This window comes from Neopelma chrysocephalum, unplaced genomic scaffold (assembly GCF_003984885.1).
Source record: "Neopelma chrysocephalum unplaced genomic scaffold, ASM398488v2 Primary Assembly neopelma1_24, whole genome shotgun sequence".
NCBI lineage: Eukaryota > Metazoa > Chordata > Aves > Passeriformes > Pipridae > Neopelma > Neopelma chrysocephalum.
In genome coordinates this window covers 23,299,266-23,324,373 of record NW_020897693.1, presented here as the reverse complement: position 1 = coordinate 23,324,373, position 25,108 = coordinate 23,299,266, and the positions used below count along the sequence as shown (strand labels likewise).

General features: G+C 41.8%; 1 protein-coding gene across 7 annotated transcripts in view; it reads right to left on the bottom strand.

The window, feature by feature from the left end:
* PLEKHH1 (pleckstrin homology, MyTH4 and FERM domain containing H1) overlaps nt 1-25,108 on the bottom strand; it is a 51,262-nt gene that overhangs the window by 19,053 nt on the left and 7,101 nt on the right. For all 7 annotated transcript variants that reach the window (XR_003538318.1, XM_027708304.1, XM_027708331.1 and 4 more), the window contains 10 exons: nt 20,938-21,000; nt 18,106-18,255; nt 12,934-13,017; nt 11,313-11,394; nt 7,638-8,647; nt 4,264-4,342; nt 3,603-3,691; nt 2,936-3,086; nt 1,798-1,937; nt 940-1,050 (listed from right to left, as the gene is read on the bottom strand). Coding sequence is in view for 6 of the 7 variants with exons in the window: in XM_027708304.1 (XP_027564105.1) it covers nt 940-1,050; nt 1,798-1,937; nt 2,936-3,086; nt 3,603-3,691; nt 4,264-4,342; nt 7,638-8,647; nt 11,313-11,394; nt 12,934-13,017; nt 18,106-18,255; nt 20,938-21,000 (1,959 nt within the window). In the remaining variant the exon portion in view is untranslated. The remainder of the gene's footprint in view (nt 1-939; nt 1,051-1,797; nt 1,938-2,935; nt 3,087-3,602; nt 3,692-4,263; nt 4,343-7,637; nt 8,648-11,312; nt 11,395-12,933; nt 13,018-18,105; nt 18,256-20,937; nt 21,001-25,108) is intronic.

Sequence of the window (25,108 nt, the reverse complement as noted above, 5' to 3'; positions counted from 1 at the left end):
CGGAAGCCTGCCAGGTTGACTATCCCACTGCAACAATGACGCAAGTCTCCTCAGTAGTGGCAGACAATATAACAAGGGTAATGGTGACAAATACTGTCTTATGAAGTTCAAATTGGACATTAGAAAAAAAATCCAAACCACCAACAGACTAAAGCCTTTCTCACTGGGAAGGCAATACAGTACCAAACACGTACCAAGATGGTGGCTGAATTTCCACCTTTAGAAGTTTTCAAGATTGGGCTAGACAAAACCATTGGTTTGGGACAAAACCATCTACAGCTGATGACAGTCCTTCTTCAATGTGTTAGTTGGACGAGGGTCTTCCAGAAATCACTTCCAACAACAGTCTAAATTCTAAATATTTATTAAATTATTTATATATATATATATGAATATGGTATATATATATGAATATAATATATATGTATAATCTGCTTGTGCATTCTGATGGATAAACCCAGTGTCAGAAATAAAGATGCCCTGTCCCCTAGGATGTATTTTTTCTTGTTAGAATATGACAACTGAGAAAATGAAAAAGTTGAAAATCAATCTTCTCAATATTCTTGACTTGTAAGCAAAGATGTGTATAAACACAGAAATACTGTGTAATTATGCAGGTATGGAGGAAATTACTGTCCAGAAGAAAAGATTGTGGAAGGTGAACATCCGTAAGTATAATTCTCTGTAATGTAGCTAAATACAGCAGAATAATGAAGGCAAACAATAGCAGTATTTTATCGTACATACAAATTTTGTCTGCATGAAAGCTTATTTTCAATTTTACCCTAGTTTTCTAGTACTTCCATGTCCAGGGTGAAAAATGAAAGAATCTAGCTTTCTTCCCCATGGAAGCTGTAGTTTTCCTCAGAACCTCATGTACTGACTGATGAGTATTTCTCTGTGCCTCCAGAGAATAATAAATGTATCCCAGTGACTTACCGGAGACTTGTAGTACATGATTTGTCTGTTTCTAAGAACAAACCATCGTCTCTTCCACATCTTTACTTGGCTGCCCATTTTCAGCAAGTAACCTGATTTCTCCATGGGTTCCTGGAGGGCAAAAAACAAGGGGGAGGGGAGATTATCCTGCACCTCTCAAAATACAAATGAAAGTGTGCTGAAGTCAAGCCCAGACGTTTTCTGCATCTCCATCATTTTCTGCTTTGTTTAGTAGCAGCCATCAAAGGTCAGCTTGGAGAGAGACCTAAACTATCTGTGTAGCTGCAAATACCACTTTGTGCTGCTTTAGTAAAGAAGGCATCTGAAGATAATTTCACTGGTTGTTTGATGCATTGTAAACTTACTTGTCTTTCTACCAAAGCACTGATTTTCCAAATAAAAGTGAAGGCTGTCTCTATGCCATGATTAGACTCCTGTTCCTTGTCTGCTTGATCTCTTACATTCAAGAGTACAGAATTTAATGCTACCCGTGTTTGAGGTTTTTTTCTAGGCCAAAATATTACATCCTGTCTCATTCCTTCCTCTGAATTTCCAAACTTGTTTTGTCCCAAAAGTGTAAGGCCATCATTAAAGTAGAATATGACTACAGGAAATCAATACAGGCCATCAGAAAAGAATACAGCCCTTGAGGCGCATACTTTAATCTAATCACATAAGAGAAATTGCACCTTCTTCTGAAACATCAGATAGTGTCTTTTGATACCTATCAGCTGGACCAACAGCCCAGTCTGTCAGAGCATCACTTTGCAGGGGATAACTCAATATATTGTAGTTATGCTTTTTCAAGGCCAAGGCTCTGTTTGCATTCCTTTACATCTGTAATGTAGCAAGACTTACAGTGCAGATTCCACCATCAGTGGAATAGGAAGATGTTCGCTGTAGCTTATGTTCTGGCTCTGAATAGTCATCATCCAAGGAATAGGCATCAGGAGGGATGGCATAGTCACTCTCAGAGCTCAATGAGGACATAGATACACCTGTTTAAAATAAAGGAAGGAATGAGAATCATGGCTAGACAGAGGCATGCACTGAACATTTTCCCACTCTGAAAAAGTTTCTGAGTTCACCACTAAGGCTTTTTTTGTTCAAGAAGAAATCAGATCAGACTTTGGAAACTCAAACCCCACTAACTAGACTTCTGAGAACTCTTTTTCCCTAGGAAGATGAGTAGTGAAAGTGAGTTTTGGACACTGACAGTGAAATAAATTTATTGTTGAATAAAGACAGAATAAAAAAAATTAAAAAAAAAATCAACAGACTTGTTATCTAAAGGACAGACAGATTGTTTTCAGCTCTAAACATACATTAGAAAGTCTAAAGCCCCTCAGATTCCAACTAAGGAAAAGGCTCCGTCACTAAAAACAAGGCTTTGCTTTCTGTGAATCTTCCACCACTGGTCCATGGCAATGCAGAGATACATCAGCCAATGCATCACAACAGACGTTAAGACTACATGAAATATGATTCTATTTTACTGACTACCAATTATAATGAAAATTCCATTCAAAGATCCAGTTTAGCCTTCCCAGCAGGTAAGAAAAAATGTCCTAGGCAGTATGCAAAGTACCTGATGCCTCTCAAAGATGGGAAAGATTTCCTTATTGGTCAAGAAATTACCAGCCAGTGACAAAGACAAAAAAAGCATTTTCTTTACTCTGCCAGTACTAGCTTACTTTCAAGGAAAAGTCACAGAAAAGGTACAGACGACTGAATATGTGATGAATTTGAGACACAATCCTTTCCACAATCTAAGTTTAGCAATTGCCTGAATGGAAATCTATCAGCAGTAAAAACCACCTAAGAGAACAGATTTCTACCGAGTAGCTGTTGATGTCTGCACACATTCTGGGAGAACTCCTTAGTAGCATCACTATGGCTGAGCATTTGCCTGTCACTGATGATGCTGTTCAGGGCATCTTGCCTCTCCTGTCATGACAAGAGTTCATCCTGCTCAGTAGCAATGCTCCCACTTTACCTCTTTTCACTGCACGAGGGCTGCCTGGCATGCTAGCTTTCCTGTTCTCGGATCCAGCAGTAGAAGTCCTTAAGCTGGCATGGGAGCCACAGTCATCGTCAGATCCTGAAGATTCGTCTAAGAAAGGCACATTGCTGATCTGTGTGGCTTTCTGGAAAATAGACGTGTATTGGTTAGCGTGTGAGAGAAGAGTTTCTTCAGGACAATCCCTGCTCAGTAAGGAGGCAGAGCAATCAATGCCCTTCATTTTCACACCACCTTGCCCACTTCTGCCCCGGGGTTCTTCATTTCCTCCCCTTCTGGTCTGAGAATTTCCATGCTGGACTGTCTAGTCCCATCTGTTCGGGTCTCCTCTGGTTACACCCTCATACTGTTCCACAAGCCCTGTGCTCCATTTCATTCTTTAGGCTGCACCCACCATCACCTCTAGGTTTCTTCAGCCTCATAGTGCACACTGCAGCTTCCTGGACCAAAACTGCTGCAGTGTTCTGTATTCCTAAACACATTTATCATTTGCTACTCCTTCAGCATTCTTTTGCTGTCCAGTGCTTCCTGAGATTCTCTAATTTTCTTTCCTTTGCTGCACAACTTCATCCTGTTTTCTCTGAAATTACTAGCAGGCCTGGACCATGCTTTTCATAACAGGAAAAGTGAGGTAACTCCTTACCCCCTTCAGTGTAGTGTAGACTGGCACAGTGACGTTTCTGTAGATGAGACAGGTAAATGGCCCAGCAGTTGAACATGAGAAATTGGAAACTGGAAAAATTCAGAGAGAAAGCAAGAGAGCAAATAATACAAACTGGTGAAAAAGTGAAGGTTTTAATGGAGAAGCATATCAAGGATTGCCATCCTGGACAATCTGGCCTCAAAAAGGCCAAGGAATGTGTTATTAAATACATACAACTCCCACAGAGAGCTGCAAAGTTCTCTCCATTTAGCCTGTAAGACCTCTTACCCACTCCATGGTACAATGGCAATCTGGTGCCCCATGTCCAAACAGATAAAAGCCCTAACAGGGGACAGTGATGGTGAATAAGACTAAAAGCAGGCCACAGACATGCAGAGGCAGAAGAGTGGCTACAGAAGTGACAAAGGAGATAATGGAATCCCTGAACATGTCATGGAACGTAGAGGCACAAACAGCCCAGCACACACCATTACTGAGATCAGATGTGTCCTCCTCCAGTCCTTTCTTTATCATGGCTATCTATGAGATCAAATTTACTTTGAAAACAGAGAAGGAAATGAAGACATGTGAACAGCCAGAAGCCCAGGTACCACACTGTCACCATAAACCCCCCTAAGGATGGATCTTGTCTAGAACTTACAGCATCTGGAAGTATCATTCACCATGGCCACTTCAGACAACCTCATGCCAGACTTGGCCACAGCATAGATTCGGCTCTCCTGAAACAATAATACCACGAACAACAGTGATCAGACAAAAATGTGATTCTTGCAGAAAGAAATGCTCATGTCACAGAATCACACCACAGTCACACCTTTGGGCAGGAAGGAGGGGCTCTCTGAGATTGCTGTATTCCACCCTATGTTGTGTGAATGACCATTAGTGGAAGCATGTTACTCTGTGTGAATCCCCAGCTACAGAGATGATATCACAGACTGGAACACCTACATGCAATTATCAATAAATTACTAAATCACAGCTTGGAAAAAGATGGCAGTTTTCCACTTTATAAACAATGCATTAAAATGAATAAAGAACTGCCACAAACCAGGACAATGTATTGAGTCACCACCTGCAAGGATGCCCATTCTCTGATAAGGGAATGAAAGAAATGCCTGGAATGATCTCAATAAGCCTGTGTCTCAGTTATAAAAACATACAGAGCTTTCAGTTCAAAGGATCTCCAAGTGCTTCATGAATTGGTAACAATTCCAGTGGGAAAACCCAAATCTGTATCTAAATGCAGTATTGTGACTAAGACATTAACCACTCTGAAATGGATAAAATCCAAAGCTAGGAAACCTCTTGCTGCTCCTAAAAGCATACAAACCAATCACTATGAAATAGCACATGATACATACATATGAAAGTACCTAAGACTTCGAAGTCAAGTACACACACAAAAAAAAAAAGAAATTACAGAATAAGTATTTTCTGTATGTATTTGCATTGAAGTTTAGTTTCTAATGAAACACTATGTGAATCTTTTTCCCCAGACAATTCCTATTCAGGGAATGTAATGGATATTTCTTACTGATTATGCTACTATTTATTATTCTATTCATGACTTACTGTTTGATATACTTAAATTTGCCCTACTTGGATACATTTACTTGACTCTGGTCTGAAGAAAAAATACTGAATTTCTCATGTGATACTGACAATAATAATGTAATGCTTCACAAAAATTAATAAAAAAATTTACATTAATCCTGGGAGGGACAGTGATGGGCGCTATCAGCGTTTTTCAGAAGAACTCAGACATAAGTTCTTTGAAGTATTCAATAATTTGGAGTACCCATTTCAAGATGTCCAAGATGTGACTTTTTGAGAATTTAGCATCATATAACATTGTAATGAAAACAAATTAATACAGTTGCAGCAGAGAAGTAATCAGCGCTTCTGTAAACAAATCTAGTTGCCAAATTCAAGTTAGACATTCAGAAGGATGTGTGTGGAGCTGACAATCACCTGTGAAAAATCAAGCTTAAGAGACTAGAAGAACTTTATATGGGAACTCTAGATCAGAGACGGGAATAGTAGCCAATCTCTGAGTCATATTTCCCTTCTTCCAAGTGAGTTCATTAACACCTTTCTGACTTCTGCAGTGAATGAAACAAACATCTTGAGAAATTGCAGTTTCTTTTACCACACTATCCACCACACTCCCAGCACAGTTCCATATTATGGACTGAAAGAAAAGAAATTCCTTTGGAAAAGCAGATGTGATTATACTGGGTTTTAAATTGGTATCATAAAGGATACAGCCAAAGACCACAATTAACATTTAGTTTTCCTTGAAAATAAATTTATAAAACATAAGAATTAACGAGTGTTTGACTTTGCACCTTCAATAAATCACTTGTTTGCCTATGCAGCAAATAAAAACAACAAAATCATCTCTTTTGATACTACATTGATTTCCACCAGGTTAGACTAACGCAGACTTTGGCCTCTGTAGGAGCCAAAGTTGACAGAGTCCCTTGGGAGTCAGTCCTGAAGGGCAAAGGGGTCCAGCAAAACTGAACATTCTTCAAGAAGGAAATCTTAAAGGTACAGGAGCAGGCCGTCCCCATGTGCTGAAAGATGAGACAGTGAGGAGGACCGACCTGGCTGAACAGAGAGCTTTGGCTTAACCCAGTAAAAAAAGGGGAGTTTATGACCTCTAGAAGAAGGGGCAGGCAACTTAGAAGGACTACAGGCAGGTTATACAGGGAGAAAATTAGAAGGGCCAAAGTCCAACTAGAATTTCACTTGGCTACTGCAGTAAAAGACACTAAAAGATTTCTATAAATACATGAGAAACAAAAGAAGAATAATAATCCTTTATTGGATATGGTAGGAAACACAGTGACAAACAATAAGGAAATAAGAGAGGCCCTTAATGCCTTCTTTGCTTCAGTCTTTCATAGCAAAGCAGTTGTTTTTCAGGTACCCAGCCCTCCGAGCTGGAAGATATGGACAGGGAGCAGAATGAAGCCCCCACAATCCAAGGAAAAATGCTCACTCACCTGCTAACATCACTTAAACACACACAAGTCAATGGGGCCAGGTGGGATCCACAGGAGGGTTCTGAGGGAGCTGGCTGAAGAGGTCACTGAGCCACTGTCCATCATTTACCAGCAGTCTTGGTCGACCGGGAAGGTCAAAGGTGACTGGAAGTTGGTAAATGTGACACCCATCTATAAGAAGGGCCAGAGGAGGATCTGAGGAACTACAGACCTGTCAGTCTGACCTCAGTGCTAGAGAAGGTCATAGAGCAGATCATCTTGAGTGCCATCACACAGCATGTACAGGACAACCAATTGATCAGGCCCAGCTGGCATGGGTTTATGAAAGACAAGTCCTGCATGACCAACCTGATCTTCTGTGACAAGGTAACCTGGTCAGTGGTTGAGGGGAAGTCCTTTTCTTTTTTCCAACCTAAACAATTCTATGACTAGCAAACAATCCAGCTAACAAGCAACTGAAAGCAAGAACAACAAACCCCTTTCTCACGTACTGTAAGCAACAGGACATGTATACCACCAAAGGTTTTCACAAAATTTTCCTAATAGCAGAAGCATACCATGAGCTAGGAATGCTGAGATCTAATCCATTTATTTATTCTAGTATTCACAGATTTTTCTCACTCTGGAGCTATCTTGTCTGGTCCACTGCATTTATGAGTCATTTTTCTATCTTACACATGTGACAACAGAACTAAGGACTAACTTTTGATGACCCATAATGATAAACCACAATGCAGCACCTCTTGACTTTCCTTTATATTCCTGTGTTTCTTGAGCACTGGTTTTTTCCATGAATTTTTTTCCCCTTATAAAGAAAAAAGAAGAAAAAATTGTCAGTGGAACCAGCATGCCCCTGTCATGCTGGAACTGTCAGACTTGGTGGTTCAAGAATGTAACCTGTGATGTCCACAGGTAACAACTGCTTGAGCTGTTGTAGCCTAACTACTGGGCACTACTCAAAGATAAGCAGCACTTCTCAGCCTGTTGTCCTTGCATTTCTTACCCATGATGGGAATCTGTGCAGCGGTGGTGTTGGAGGTTTACCTCCTGGGTCAAGTATGCCAGCCTCAGAACTCACAGCTTCTCTCTGCCCTGCAGGTAAGTGGTACATTTCCTCACATGCTCCAGCTTCTTCCCTCAGCAGTCCACATTCTGTATCCATCTTCTCCAATACTCCATCATCATCAATATCTGTCTCCTCCACGAGCCCATGGCAGACGGGAGGGTCTGTTATGGGCTGGAAAGTGCTAGTCTCTAGGTGCATTACACAATGGAAAGAATTAGCCCCTGGCTGTGGTTGGCTGTGATGTCTCTTGGCCAGTTGAATACTGTCTCTTGGTGTATTGGGTGTTCGTATTTTTGGAAAGGTCATACTAGTCCCAAGACTGCATTCCCTCCCTGCACAGGAGGAATGTGCTGTAACAGTTGATGTTGACACAACAAGGGGTGGTTCAGCAGTTTGGAGACGGCCCTCAAGCATGCTCATTATTTCTCCTGAGGAAGAGGAATCCAGTCGGTGGGAGTGGAATCTGGCACTCAGATCATCAGAGAAGTGGCTGCCATCGAAACCCACTTTTTTCAAGGTGCTCACAGCACTACAGTTTTCTTTCAAAGATGACTGGAAGGTCAAAGCCTCAAGAATTCTTGTGGTCTCAGCTGGAGGATCCACTGATACAGGATCAGAGCACCCTAAACCGTGTTCAGAACCTATGGCTGGGAATACATCGTTCTCTGTGGAGAGATTCCAGCTTGATGGGTCACACATGAGCTTCAGCTTACTCTGGGAAAGCAGAGATTTATCCTCTCCATTCTCAGTAAAGGTGTCATTGGCAAGGACTGTATTTGCTGAAGAAAGGACATGCTTGGTAGGTCCTGTCTGACGCAGCTCTCTGAAACCAGGTGCAAGGAGCACAGATTCTTGGTCTGTCTTCTCAGCAAAAGAGGCTTGTGATGCTCTAGGCTTCAGGGAATTACAGCACCAAAGAGATTCAAAGGGAGGAATGCTGGTCATATCTACAAGGGAGGAGAACATATGGTTAGGGCATTCAAATGCTTTAATGTTTTAATTGTTGCTTCCTAGTGTATGTTCACGCCAGTTGTATTTCAATAACACCCCAGGCCTGGTTAGGACTATACAGAACAGGAAAGAAATTGCTGGGCACAGTTAAAACAAAAGTGCTATACATTTATAACTGGGAATAGCATAGAGGAGATGAGCAGGAAATGATTAATCACTGTTTCTTACAAAAGTACAATTAAGGGGTGCCTAATGAAATTATCAAGCAGCACATTTGAAATTTACAGAAGGAAGGGTTTTTTCCAGATAAAAAAGGAAATACAATGCTGCAGATATGCCAGAAAACTAATATATCAGTAGTACGGAAGCTCTGGCCTAGAAACTTCCTAAACTACTGACAGCAGAAACTGGAAGGGTATATGGAGAGGAGGACAGGTTTACTTGCAGTATTTCCTACACTCTTTCCTGAAACATCCACAGCCAGCCAGGAGATGGGATACAGGCCTAGGCAAGCTTTCAGTCTAATGCAATATAACAGTTTTTACTCTTACCTATATAAAATTATGTCTCTTCTCTTAAAACAGCCATGAGAAGGAAGTGCACTTACCCACATAATACTGTCAAAAAACATCCAAGTGGCCAGAACACTGCTTAGCATTGCTTTTGCTTTAGTGGACCTACAGTGATTTAAGTCATCAAATAAGATGGTATGATTCCACCCTTCCCAAGGGCTACATGAGACTTCCAGGAAAGGTATGGAGATCTTCTTAAGCATCACACCAATCAGTGAGGTTACTCTCTTTTCAAAAATTTCCCTAGAGCTTTTTGCTATCCTTTTGTGCTATATGACCCACGCAGTGCTTTTTGTCACAAAGTTTTATAATAGTTTCTTACATGATTTTGCTGTAAAATCTTTTTTTTCCTTAGTTCTTTCTCTGCCCTTTCAGTTGCTATATTAGAAGATGACATAAAAAATAGATCCTAGATAGCTTCCATTGTCCTTTTTCTATTTAGTACCTATGCTTTATAATTCTTGTACTTCTTTTCCATAATCACCAGATTTAAAGACTATCTCAGTTCTACAATTTCTTCTGAATAGTAGCTTTAGGGTATGAGAAAGTGTGATAAAACTTGGAGTGGCAGAGGATGTTTGATTGATGTTGGCATTTATATACTGCCTGACTGAAAAAGCACCAAATCATCAGATGCTTTGGAAATTGCAAAATATGGGTGAGCGTGACTCTGCTGAAAACGCTGCCTTAAAATCAAACTCTATGGGTATTGCTTAACCAGCAGTGGTTAAGGAATTAGGAAGTAGAAACAAACTGAAGACACAAAATGACAGAGGGAAGAGCAAACAGTAGAATACATTACTGTTGACAGTGGAGAGGATGAAACCTGCTGAGAAAAAGAGAACCATGAGACCCTGGCACTTGAGTCACAAGGAACTGAATGTTAACAAAGCTAACACATACCACTAGCACACACAAATCTTGGCACACATTTCCCCTGACCCTGAGGAAAATCATTAGTGTAGACTAAAAAGAGGCCATTCATTTTAAATATTGCTGGTATTTCTGCAGCCTCCTAAATGTGACAGGAGATTAAGAAGAGGAAGCTGTTACTATTAGCATAGCAAGCAAGAAGAGATTTGTCTCTCTGCAGAGGCCTCTGACTTCAGCCTGGCATAGCGAGACTAGTGAGGCATAAGAAGAGAGGGCAGTGCTGTTTACTGCCCAGAGAGTTGGGATCCAGGGAACACTTAATACCAGATTATTAATGCAGCTTACCAGGCATTCTCCTTTTGTGAACAGTCAGAGCCAGAGGGGATGAGAAAAACCCAGTCATAAAGCATTTCACTAGAAACATGGCAGGATTTAGAAGGAATTTTGCCCTATTCCCTTGCTGTGTGGAGTGATAGGAATGCCAGAAAGACTTCTGCAGGAAAGAAATGCCCCCTGCCCACATGCCCAGTGAAGTTCTGGTAACCAGCCATCTTACTGTGACAAAACCAAGCTCATGAAAAACTAAATGGAAGAAAATAGTTAAGAGAGAATTTCCTCTGCAAAGTGTGTTGCAATGAAAGGTGCTGAATACAAGCCCTGGAGACTAAATTTTTCCATCTGTCCACCAGAGAAGAACTGCAAAAGCCCAAACACCATAAGCAGCTTTATCCAATCCAACCTGATAGCACAGAGGATCCCAGCTTCCAAAAGGCAGACCAGACATCTGCTGCCTTGGATTATTCAAGTACACAGCTCACATGCCAGCAGAGGTTCTGTGGGGATGAGAATGACTCATGTGGAAGTAAAGTGAAATACTTAGGGACTTCTCCCCTCCAGCACTGAAGTGAATGGAGAGTTTTACTATGTACTTCAATGAATGCTTCTAATTCAGGAGCTCAGTGGTTTATTTTAATGGCAAAAGCAGATTTTAAAAAAAGGGTTCTGTGTTCGATCATTAGTGGGAAAACAATTAAGAGTTTAAGGCAGGTAAGCATGGTATTCCCATCTTAAAAACAGATCCACTGAGGAACAGAGCAATTCCACTGCTTGCTGTTACAAGTGTTAATTTCTTACAAAATTAAGAATACAATCTAGGAATGCTAACTTCCACTCTTGTATTGGTTACTAGGCTACAATGCCAGGTGAACACATTTACCTTGCAATGTATCCTGAAGGGCTTCAATTTGCTCCATCAGCCTCTGATTACAGGTTTTCAGGTGGTAATTCTCTAGCTCAAGCTATGAAATGACAATAATAAAAACTGAAACATAATGCAAAACAGTGTGTGCAAGTGATCCACTATACAGAACGTCTTCATCTTTATCACATTCAAGTGTCTTAACAAGGAAAAAAATGATGCGTGAGTCTACCAGTCACCTTGAAATCCTTCTACTCAGCAGCTGCACTGGACAACCCACTTAAACATTTTGCTGTGCTTTCTCAAACAGCCTCTGTATGTACTATTGCACTTCTCAAATAGGTCTTTTAATTTACTTCCATGATATTGTTTATCATTTACTCCTGTTGCAGAAATAACTGTCATGAAAGAGAGAATAAAAAAAAGCATTACCCTGAAGGAGCATTTTTCCATCTCATCCTGTATATAGTAAAGAAGGGGACCAAAGAAAAAAGCCAACAAACATTAAGGGTGCATTTACATTTCCAGCTAGGGCATGAGAGATTCTTTGCAAATTTGCCTTATGCCTTTATTTTAAGTGTCTCAGCATCCATTCATAAACACAGCAGTGGTGCACCCAGACAGGCTTCCTTCTTGATGGCAAAGTTGAAACCACACCAGTGGTGCTGTCTAGAGTAACCCATTTGCAACACAGACTCCAAGTTCTCCAATTGGCAGTGCTCCACTTTTGCATGGTACGCACCTCGAATCAGCATGTGGAACAAACTTCGTTGGCAGTAAAGACATAATGTGAATGTATGGTCCTGGATTCATAGCAGACAACACCAAATTAACCCCTGTGCTTCCTTCTTTGTGCTGCACCAGTCAGTAATGTAAATGCACCTTAAGTTATCTCATACAGCAAAATGAAAGAGAAGCAGCCCAGCAGCTTGGTGAAATATCTAGGCAATTCAATGATATTACAAAGTCCCATCATAACATAATTAGTGCCCACAAAGACTGCTTCTTCCAACTTCAAGAAATTCCCTTTCTCGCATAAACTGGGAAATACATGTCTTTAACTTGGAATAAAAGACCAGATAGCCCCACTCCCAGTTGTAAACTATTACTGCATCTGCAAAACTGCACGCTGACCCACTGCTATCTTTGTTTTTCTAGAGGGTAGGCCCAGATAGAGGCACAAGTCCATAGGATGGATAGGACAGAAAGGATAGAGATGAGAAAATACTGGGCAGTAGGAAAACACCATTAGTCAGAGATGGTAAATTAAGGCAGAGCAAAGGACATGTTTGTGTTACAGCTGGTTTGTCAGAAAGACAGAAACTGCACCCAGAGAAAAAAGGGAAAGGCAGAGGAAAGCGAGGTGAAAGCCACTTGTGACTACTAAATCTTCTTCAGAGACTGCTTTTGGGCACTGGTGACTTCACAGTCATTTATAGTTTGCCCAATAAAGTCAATAGCCCTCACCTAAGAGTGATGACCCTAGCTCTACAACAGAGTATGCGTAGGGCCAAGCAAGCAGAGAGCCTCTGTGGTAGACTGACTGTCCTCAAAGTACTGTCCTACACAGGAGCCCACTGGCAGTGCAGCCACTGTACCTACTCACAGGCCTTGAAACTTGGCAGCAAGCTAGACTTACCTCCCTGAGCTTAAATGTTACCCATTCTTTGATCTTGGCAGCTTTCTCTTGAACAATTTTGGCTTCTTCAGTCCTCAACTGTTTCTGTGCCAAAAAACCAAAATCAACATTACACACATTAGGAGAGTACAACTAACTGTTCTCAGTAAGTTACTGCACCGGGAGTGACTGAAACACTGACACTCCCATTCCAGATATAAGATTTAAGACTGTTAATTGGATATTATTATTTAGCTGGCCTTTGGAAAAAATCAAGCTCTAAGTTGTCTTACATGGTCTCTGGAGTTACATTCAGAGAGTTTCAAGAGTTTGTTCTGGAATAGCAAAATCCAGCTCAGGTAATGATTGCTCACCTACCAGAGTTTGAGTATAATCTGCAACTTTTTCTGTTTTAGATGGTTTTGCAATGTTGCTGTTTGCTATTGACATCTGTAGTGTTACCCCAACCTACACACACATTATTGCCCACAGTTAATAAGAATTAAGCAATACTTATAAGTGTTTTATAAAATCTAATCATTCCAAGTAAAAGGGATTCAATTGCTGTAAGCACAGGTGCAGGGCACAGACTTTCAAGATACACAAGATGGAAACTAATACCAACAATGTATTTAACATGCACACACACAATATTTTCATTGAGAAAGTAAACTAGGGGGAAGAAAAAAAAACAACAAAAAACCCAGCTCCAAAACTTGACCTTGAAACACTAAGACCTGCTAGGAGGTTTTCAGATGGTGTAAGTGGTTGTACGTTTACACACCCATTAAAACAGGTTCTAGTCCACACAGAGGTGTTATGGCAATACTGTTTGTTTGCACAATGAACATTTTCCCCCCAAATATCTGCTTGTGCAATATTGCTACATCATTTTCGCAGCTGTGTTTTCTCAGCCATGTTTTTAACTTTTCTGGAAATTTCCTTTGAAAGATGCTGGATTAAAACCATGAACATCTGAAGCCTTCTGTTTATCTCCTGTGTAGCTTCATCAGAAGCAACATCACTGAAAGCTCTCCTATCTACATAATGATTTAAACATCTGCAAGAAGAAATCAATTCCAGGAGCAAGGGAGGGAGGGAGGAGGAATATATGCTACATAGCACATTCAGCTGTGGTTTCTCCAGTTAATGGGCAAAGACTTTTGGTAGCACTTGGTGGTTTCCCTGCTAGATTGTTTTTTCTGATGTGAAAAAATACTAGTAATTATGATAATAAAAATGTCAGTGCATCCCCCCACTTTAAGTTTTTCAAAATGATGAATACCATATAAATACACAGTAGACTGTGCAAAATTCCCCAGATCTTCACATCACTTTTAATCACTACATGCTATTTATCACCACAACTGCACATTTAAATGTTCCTATTCAAGTATGTTTGCTGACTTTAAAACAGGCCTTAGCAACATTATAGGTAGCAGTAACATTTGTAGTTGAGCATAATGAAATAAAAGCTTTTTTCCCTTTTATATGACTGTGTGCATTCCTAATCATCAGGTCTCAACCTCTGCTGGAGTCAGAATACTAGATGTGCCTACAGGTCTGAAATGATCTGGCACATACAGTAGACCTACCATCTCTGAATATCCATCACATGGGAAATGGCTTTGAATTCCTAATGACCTGGACTTGTCTCAAATCAGGGTCTAAGAGGTAAAACATTCAGAATATTACTGTGCTACATGGCAAAGTGCAATGCCAAGATTTTATTTAGGGTCCTAAAGTAGAATAGCGGTATGACACCATCATTGTCACCAAGCTTAGTAAGCCCTGCTTCTAAGCAGAACCAATTCACTGAGACACAGCACCCATAGCAGTTATTGTGCTTTAAGATCCAAAGGCAATTAGAGATTCTTTGTGTCCCACACTATTGTGTGGTCCAGACATGACCTCAGTGTTCCCTTAATAACACTCTGAACTCCACAGCTTTTCCTATCCCAGTGAAAACAAATAGGATGCCTTACAGGGATCCTTAGTGACCTTCTAGCATTGCCACCATCTCATCCCATTCTGAAACTAAACCAGTGACTCTGACAAAGAGTGCTTCTTCTCTGGAATTGTCAAGCTTTGGCTTTCATTTCTAGAATCCCATTTTGCCTCTTGTTGCTGGGACAGGAAGATTTCTACTAACAATCCTTGAAATGGTGTAAATTAGTTAAATGTAACTCAAATGGCCATTTTTTGTTTGGTTTAAAATTCTACTGAGCTATTTCTATTTAAAAGTAATTTACTTAGCAACACATACCTCATTCCTCATGTTATAAAAACCACAGGGGAAAGCCTTTACCAGAGCCAAAAGAGAAACCCTGCTGTAGAACTAGCTCCTTCCTTCAACCAACTGAAAATGGAAGAGACTAAGAAGTATCCATATTGGGAAACAGCTGCTCTTTTACAATGAAGACATCTGACGAGAGATCACAGAATCAACTAGGTTGGAAAAGACCTCTGAGACCACTGAGTCCAACCTTTGACCCAATACCACCTTGTCTACTAGACCATGGCAAAAAGTGCCACATCCAGTCTCTTCTTAAATGCCTCCAGGGACAGTGACTCCACGACCTCCCTGGGCAGCCCATTCCAGTGACCAATCACTCTCCCTAAAGAACTTAGAATCATAGAATCATAGAATCATAGAATAGGTAGGGTTGGAAGAGACCTCCAAGATCATCAAGTCCAACCCCTGATCCAACTCCAATTACTATATCATGGCACTAAGGGCCACGTCCAATCTCTTTTTAAAAACCTCCAGGGATGGTGAATCCACCACCTCTCTGGGTAGGCCGTTCCAATGCCCGATAACCCTCTCTGTAAAGAATTTCTTCCTAACATCTAACCTAAACCTCCCCTGGCAGAGCTTGAGCCCATGTCCCCTTGTCCTATTGTTGGTTGCCCGGGAGAAGAGACCAACCCCCGCCTGGCTATAACCTCCCTTCAGGTAGTTGAAGAGAGTGATGAGGTCGCCTCTAAGCCTTCTCTTCTCCAGACTAAACAACCCCAGCTCCCTCAGCCTCTCTTCATAGGACTTGTGCTCAAGTCCCGTCACCAGCCTCGTTGCTCTTCTCTGGACCCGCTCCAGCACCTCAATGTCCTTCCTGAACTGAGGGGCCCAGAGCTGAACACAATACTCAAGGTGTGGCCTCACCAATGCAGAGTACAGGGGAAGGATCACTTCCCTGCTCCTGCTGGCCACACTGTTCCTGATGCAGGCCAGGATGCCATTGGCCTTCTTGGCCACCTGAGCACACTGCTGGCTCATGTTCAGCCTCCTGTTGATCAGCACCCCCAAGTCCCTTTCTGCCTGGCTGCTCTCCAGCCACTCTGTCCCCAGTCTGTAGCGCTGCAGGGGGTTGTTGTGGCCAAAGTGCAGGACCCGGCACTTGGCCTTGTTGAACTTCATTCCATTGGAGTTTGCCCATCTCTCCAGTCTATCCAGATCCCTCTGCAGAGCCCTCCTGCCTTCCGGCAGGTCGACACTCCCTCCCAACTTGGTGTCATCTGCAAATTTGCTGATGATGGACTCAATCCCCTCATCTAAATCATCGATAAAGATGTTAAAAAGGACTGGGCCCAGCACTGACCCCTGGGGAACACCACTGGTGACCGGCTGCCAACTGGATGCAGCTCCGTTCACCAGCACTCTCTGGGCCCGGCCCTCGAGCCAGTTCCTGACCCAGCAGAGAGTGCCCCTGTCTAAGCCGTGGGCTGCCAGCTTTTCCAGGAGTATGCTATGGGAGACAGTGTCAAAGGCTTTGCTGAAGTCCAGATAGACCACATCCACAGCCTTTCCCTCGTCCACCAGGTGGGTCACCTGATCGTAAAAGGAGATCAGGTTGGTCAAACAAGATCTGCCCCTCCTAAACCCATGTTGGCTGGGTCTGATCCCTTGTCCGTCCTGTAGCTGCTGTGTGATTTCACACAGGATAATCTGCTCCATAACTCTGCCAGGCACCGAGGTCAGGCTGACAGGCCTGTAGTTACCCGGGTCAGCCTTGCAGCCTTTTTTATGGATTGGGGTGATATTTGCCAACTTCCAGTCATATGGGACCTCCCCAGTGAGCCAGGATTGTTGGAAGATGATGGAGAGCGGCTTGGCAAGCTCTTCTGCCAGCTCCCTCATTACCCTAGGATGGATCCCGTCTGGTCCCATAGACTTGTGAGGATCCAGATGACTCAGTAAGTCAGTAACTATTTCCTCCTGGAATACAAGGGGACTATTTGGTTTCCTATCTCTGTCTACCAGCTCCAGAGGCCAGTTGCCTTGAGGGCCACCTGTCCTACTGGTAAAAACTGAGGCAAAGTAGGTGTTAAGTACCTCAGCCTTCTCCTCATCTTTATTAACTATGTTTCCCTCCAAGTCCCTCAAAGAATGGAGGTTTTCTTTGCCTCTCCTTTTGTTATTAATGTATTTGTAGAAGGACTTTTTATTATCCCTAACAGAAGTGGCTAATTTAACTTCAAATTGTGCTTTTGTATCCCTGATTTTCTTTCTGCATGATCTAGCTGTCTTCCTGAATTCTTCGTAAGTAGCCTGCCCTTTCTTTCATAGTCGGTAAACTCTCTTTTTATCCCTGATTTCCTTTAGAATCTCCCTGTTTAACCAAGCTGGTTGTCTTCCCCGCCGGCTTGCCTTTCGGCACACCGGTACAGCCTGTTCCTGTGCACTCAAAACTTCCTGCTTAAAGCACATCCATCCCTCCTGGACCCCCTTGTTTCCAAGGGTTGTTTCCCAGGGTATGCTTCTTCCAAGATGAACTATGCTAAAGGATTGCTGAAGACTGGGAAAAGACCCTTCCCAAGAAACAGCATAAACAGAGTCAGAGATGGGCTACATAATGATTTTTTTAAAGCAATCTATATGCTAGGAAGCTAGAGAAACACTGTGACCAGACAATAGCATTACAATTTAGGGTCTCAACACTAACATACGGAAGCCCTTTAAACACATTGACCGATCTCCTGTAATGAAGAGACATGGACTACTGAAGCAGAGCGGATGTTCTGTGTGAAAAGGAAGAAAGGATCTTGTACTCAGCAGGCATCAATGTAGAGCTGATCTGAATGCAACTGAGAGGCTAATGTGCAAAAACATATAATCCATACCTTTGAACCACACATTACAGAATCTCTCTAACTCATGAAAGCTGCAGGTCTCCCTCTAGAAAATATTCCTACCTGTTTTGCTAGCTGTGTCTCCAGTCTGCTGATCAGATCCTCTTTTCCTTGCACTGTGCCCATCAGGTCTTGGTATTTCCTGTACAGGGTGCTGTCTGATTCACAAGTCTTCACATTGGCTAGTTTTATCTTCTCTTCCATAACTCTGACCTATAATAATAATCAGAAGGAGATTAAAAAAACCAAACAAAACAACAAAAAACAAACCAATGTGTTTCAACAAACCAAAAGTGTTTCAGCAATTCCCATCTTTCTGACAAGTGTTTTCTCCAGACCTACTAAGGAGTTACCATGCTAGATATTTCAGAAGATCTGCCTATCTTTGAGCTCCTGCCAGTGCCAACACTTTTTCATCTCAGCAAGAGAAACACCATTGTAATGCTCCTTCACTACAAAGTTTCAATGCACTAAAATCTAGTTGCTGTTGAAGCATTTCAGGTTTTCAGAAAATTTTTAAAAGCTCTTTGCTTTCTTCAAAACCTATGTCTCTCAGTAATGTCACTTCATTTTACCGTTACTTCATTCTGTTGCAAAGGATTAAAAGACTTCATTTCTAAAGATAAACAGAATCCCCTTAACTTAACTCAAATGTGCTAATTGCAGAATTTGATGATGGGAAAATATCTGGTTCCAACACCAGCTTCTTCCCAAAGAAGCTAAATCTGTAAAGAAACCAACTCCAGATACCATTAATTTAACATGAATTTAGAACCAGAAAGACAAAATGCAGGCAGAAATCTGAGCACTTCACAGAGTCTGTGCAAGAGAGTTACTCATGCTCTGCTGAGCAGCCTACACTTCATACTTGCAGAAGCTGTGTTTTGTCCTCCTGTCTGCCTGTATTAGGCAGAGAAACCAACTGCCTCTTCCTCATATTAAATCAGAAAGGTAGGCGCCCAATATCTGAGCCAGAAAACTAAGCCTGCTGAGTCGGATGTGTTTTCATTAGAGTTTAGGGTGATTACAGTAAAAAGAAGTGGCCCCTCCTTTCTGTCTGATGCCCAAATGCTGACTCTGTACTAGAGGCTCAGCAAGGGGACTGCAAACATGTGATTTCCTTAATTGAGGTTGGCAGCTACAGGGAGTCCATTGAATTAATAAATCCAACCCCCCAGACTCCTGGAGAGAAAGATAACAAGGGATTTTGCACTTGATGTGGAGCCCTCTCATTTGTCAGCTGCTTCTCATTCATGGTGAATGTACTCATTAGTGAAAGGGAATAGTCCTGCTCTTATGTTGTCACTTCTTCAGGCTGTCAGGAAGCAATGAAGTATTTCTCTAGGAACACTTATCTCTGGATGTGGATAAGGCTGCTGTAAAGGCAAACACTGAGGGTTGCTAGTCTTTAGGACCTGCCAACATATGGCTACAGAACTGCTGGTGGCAGGTGAGTGAAGGCAACCCTCATTTCTGCAGGTGGCAGGTGAGTGAAGGCAACCCTCATTTCTGCTACACCTTCCCAGACAAGTTCTCCCTTTCTTGCCCATTCTTGGACCTGGATTTGACTTGCTCTCCATCTTCTCCCTTGCTGTCATTGCATCTTACCATATCATGGACACTGTACTCCGATCATTGAGGTGTCTGCTAGTATGAAACCTTCTTCACTGGCCTGTGGTAATAACTGTATTTCTTGCTAGTGCTGTCACAGCTGTCATTTTTGTCTGTATTATGTTACCTTTGCCTGTCTTGGTTGGGTGTGAACTTACTGATACCACTCTCAATTCTTGTTCTTGGTTGGCAGTTGCTGATCTAGCATAGAAGCCAACAGTGTGGTGTCTAGACATAGCATCTTTCCTATAATTAAAATGGTCAGTAAAAAAATCTTGATGTCAATATCAAACTGGCATGAAAAAGTATGTTCTGCAGAATACCTTTCCCAGTACTTCAAGTTCTTGATTCCTAGGCAATATGTTTCCCAGTGCTTATAACACTGCCTATTCAGTCCTTCACTATTGAAGTCATCTTTGACAGCCATTCTCGGCCATCCTGTGCGGCTTTTAGTTCTGTGCTTTAATCTCTGACTCAATGCTCAGTCCTGCAGCCTTGTCCAGCTGGAGGGAGCTGCTTCACTTCAAACCTTCTCTTCAGCAGTGTTCTGCAGTGATGCAAGAGCCCAGACCACCCTTCTTGGCTCTTTTGTTTCTATAATACTCCTTACAGTACAACAGTCTGCTTCCCAAAGGTCCCTTGTTCTTTATAGCCTGTTCACAAGATGAAGTCTTGCTGTCTCTGCCCTTCTCCATTATTCAAGAAGCACAGAAGGACTAGCTTAGACAATATGCCTAATTTTGTAGATGGTTCCAGTAACAGGCAATGAATCCAACTCACTGTTTTTCTCCATGGGCTCCTAAGCCAGAGCATAATTAACTATAAAGAATGTCCAAAATAAGTGATAAGGGTGTGTCTGCAAAACCTACTTCTTTCATAGAACCTTCTCTACTTGTAGACAAGTCCTTACCAGTACTCTTAAGTATTTGTTTTCTGAGGACCTGCCAGGTAGCTCTATCTTTGTGCTTTATCCTGAGATACAACATCCTCTTCCTTTTCCATAACCAAGCATGCCTACCACAGACTAGGGGATAAAGGCTGTGATGCTGAGAGGCAGATCTAAGGTGCTACTTTTCACTTAGGGTTCAACATATTCAGGCACCTGGTCACAGCTAAGGCTCAAAGACTGGCAAGTAGACCAGAAAATGCATTCACTACTGTAAATCAATGTTTCCCTAGCAGGGCATAGCACGGCAGAGTGCTGTCTGTATGCCAGGCCAGAAGGAACTTAAGAGGAAGTTACTGGTGGACTTGTACCAAAGCAACCATAAAAAAATCTCTTACCTGTTTCTCTGCCTCTTCGGCTCTTTGCTCTGCTTCTATCACTCTCTGCTCCAATTCCTGCATCTTCAGAGCCAGAAGAGAAGATGGAAGAGGGGGAGAGAAAAAAAAGAAATTAACATCACCTGAAAATTCACCTGTTTTACTCAGGAATCTACCATTTCTTGTGCAAGTCTACAGATCTTCTTCGGCATCTTTTGGGTTAACTGGACAGCTTTGACCAAGGGGAAAAAAAAAAAGCCTTTGATCTTTCCCAGTCTTCTACTCTACTTTGAATTTACCGGAACTGTTGTCTCATTAGTGAACTTCATCATTCATTACATGGGTCAAAGGAATAGCCCCAAAGTCTTGACCTCAACTCTACAATTTACACACCATGGGCTGTCCCTGCAAGAAGCCTGTCTACAGTGCACCATTCTTCCCTGATTTTATTTTAGCTAGGATTCATTCACAATGGTAAATAAAAATTAATACATCTTGGAAAGCTCACGGCAGATTCTCTATGATGCCACATTATAACATATGAATATTTTGCATTGCCTTCAAAAGCATCATAGGCTCATAACTCATAAGATTAACAATGATCTTAACTTTCCTATGCTTCTCTGCACTTTAAACAGCTTTGCAAACTGACAATTTGACATCTGAGCATTGGTGCTATTGAAGTCAAAAGACACTGAATAGAATTTTATCCTAAGTGTACATAAACCACTTCACTCTCATGAAATGTAGATACCTCCCATACCTGGGGTTCCTCTAATAATTTACCACTAGAGCCCATTTTTTAGGGTGTTCTTTTTTTTTTTAAAGCAACCTACTATCTAATTTGGTGCTTTCAAGGTCATCTTTCACCATCTGCCCTGCTTCGACGGGTCTCAGATTTATGCCCAGTATTATGAAATCAGTGACACTAAGTACCATCCACTAAGCTGCAAAATTTGAAGAATGCTTCATGGAGTTTCCAGCACCTACTTGTATTTTACTACAGAAAGAATGACACAGAAGCACCTTCAGAAGATTAAAAGAATCAAGCTTCAAGAAGAAAACTAACTATAAAGGGAACTGAGCTCCTTTTCTCTCCAATGTGTTTTATGGTTCTTGATAATGCACTGGAGTAAAGTATTCAGGTTGGTCACTAAAAGGACCAAACCAGTACTTCTGAGACTTGTTCCTCTTGGGTTGATCACCCAGAATGGATGTGGCAGCATTCCTGCCTTTCCATTTCCCTTCCTGCAGACAGCAACAACTCTTCTTTCTATTTGCACCCATTGATCATAAGAGCAGACTGACACCCATCAACAAACATACCAGAAAGGTACATATATGCAGACATCTCAGTAGTCATGTAACTAAAAAAGCAATGACAAATTCAAACCATGAAGATCAGAAAGTGACACATTTAGGATGATACCTCTCAGGTTTACTTTTTCAGTACAGCAATTAAGGATATCACAGTCTATGTAGCTTAATATCCAAATTAAGGATGCTTGCTTGGCAGAGGATCAGAGAGATGCCACAGAACATTGCACAGACAACACCGCTCTAACCAAAGACTATTAGTCTTGGAGGAGACTGAGCTCAAGGCAATCTAACACTGAGAGCAGTGGTCTGTGCTACAACACGAGTATGTGTCCCTTAGGAACAGTGATGTACCCATGCATTTACCTGTTAGTCTCTGGATAGTCATCACCACAGATAGGTAGCAGCAAAATACATCGGCAAAAGACAGATGCCAACATAACTATTATGGAGACATAATACACTTTGTGAAACAAGAGCTGTTTAAGACAGTAGCTTCAGAATCAATGATCTCCGTTAGTTGCACAGACGGAACTCTGAGCCTTTTTCCAAAGGTGGGCAATCTCCATGAAAGACTCGGGTTATTTTAAGACAGCACTGTTCTGACTGAAAAACTCATTGTTGTCCCAGCCTCATGACAGTTTGCTTTGCATTGCTAGCAGTTCTAGATCCTGATCAGGATAGAGAATGTATGTTGGGACCATCCCTGATCACTAAAAAGTTCTTTTGCAACCAGGATGACTTGGCTAAGTTCCAGTCAAATCAATTACTTTTGTCACCCTAATTCCCTCTGTAGCCTTAAATGAACTTGTACTTTTCTTAACTTCCTGTACTACATTGTTGGGTCGTCCTACTACTACGAACTGTGTTTCTCATGTACACAAAATTATTATTTTGCTCATCCCCTGTGTCAGCAGTCTCACTGGAGCACATTCAGATTTAATACACCCATGCTTGTAAGGCTCTTTCAAATCCCCCAATGAATTAATAATAATGCTTGGTACTTACATGGGTCCTTCCATTCAAAATGCTTTATAATTTGACAAATGCTACTAAGCAACATGACCCAGGTCATATAAACAACTTAGTGATCAAGCCAAATTCATGAAACTCTTCTCCCAAACATCAGCCCAGACAGTTTGTATGGGAGAAACAGGACTAGTTGAATAGCCATGCTTGAATGACACAAAAGAGCCTTTTTCCAAATGTTCATTGTTTATTGAAGTAAGATAGAAGCAGGTTAAATGTTACCCAGATGGCCCTTCTAAAAGCTGCAAAAGATCCTCCGATCAACCATTCACAGAGGCTTTCCCTCTCCTGATGGCTCAGAAGAGGCTACATAAAATTGAGTGAAAAAAAGTCCTGCATCTCTCAGCTTCCTTTTCCTCCTGTTGTTCTGTTCCAGTGCTCACTCCTAACCAGGCCAACTTGCTGCCAAGGCAATGATCTTCTATGCCGCTCACCAACAGAGGAGTATCCCTTTTCAGTGTGTGTGTACAAGACAGTCAGAGTGAAAACAACTGCCTGTTTCCAAAGAGAATAGATCCCTGCTAATGTCCACAACAAGGTAGGACCCAGGGGTCTTGTGCCCTATGGGGGTCCAGCAGGATGGCAGGGCTCTGTCTGGGAGATCAGGGGCTGGGGTCTTTCTGCCGTACTGACCAACAGCCAGGCTCTGCCCAGCTTGGGCAGCTCTGTTCGATAGCTGAGACTAGGTTATAAATGTGGAATTTCACACCATGTGAACTAGGGCACTGGCAGTTAAACCACTGGGTTTTAAATTCCTCATGTTCTGAACTGCGATCTAGATTATTCAATCTAAGCGGATTTTAAAAATCTCAAGTACTTAAACTGTTGGAGCACATTGTACTACCAATGCCAGGCATGAGTGGTTGGGGTTTTTTGTGAGTTCAAATAGTAAAATTTGTCTTTAAGTAATAAAATTAGTTATAAAGAATAATTTAAATTATTAAATTTAAATTTTAAACGGGGATCAGGTTTCCAAGCCTTTCAATCAGTAACTTCCAAACCCTTGAGACAACCTGGCTGGTGAGCAAGTATCACACCACTGTTAACATTGTTCTTCACTTTCACCATCTAAATAACTTTTTTAAAAAATAATTTTCCTGTTGCTACAAACCATATTGAGAGGATCTCAGGACAATGTTCACCACAGGTTGGCAACACAGATTCAAACTGTGCCCACTACACACTTCTCCAAAATCATCCCCCCCACATTACCTCAAAAAAACCTTTTTTGAAATGCAGTACTCTCAAATAAGTCTGAATCTCTTGATTCTCTCAGATAGAACAGTGAGAAAAAAAGATTAAAAATCACAGTTGCTATAAAAATCTATGATAAAAATCTATGATAAAAATCCCTAAAGCTGGCATCACTATCATAAACCATGTACCTCCTTCAGTTTTGCACCACTGGCCACCCGAGCGGGAGAAGGATGCAGCACAGACACAAGCCCCTGTTGCTGTGACTGCTGGGGAGCCCTGTGGTGACTGAGAAGGGAAGGAGGATCTCTGAGCAAGTTGTTTCAGACCACTTGGGAACCTGAGGCAGAGGACACTTCCCAACAACAGTGTTCAGCATGAGCATTGTGTGCAGACCAACTGCTCTGGTGCCTTGAGTCCACCTGCAGCAGGAGGGCCTGCTGGAGCTGCCCCACAGTCCCCGAGGCTCTCCCCTTCCCACATGACATTCAGAGTAGGGAATTGCAAGCCTGCTAGCTCTTTGAACCTTCAAGTAAGCCTACAACAGTTCTGTACAGGTAGTTATAGAATAACCTGATCACTGAACCAAGCTACTCCTTAATTTTAACAAAGGGAACATTGCTTTGACTGAGAGGCTGGATTAGTGGCAATC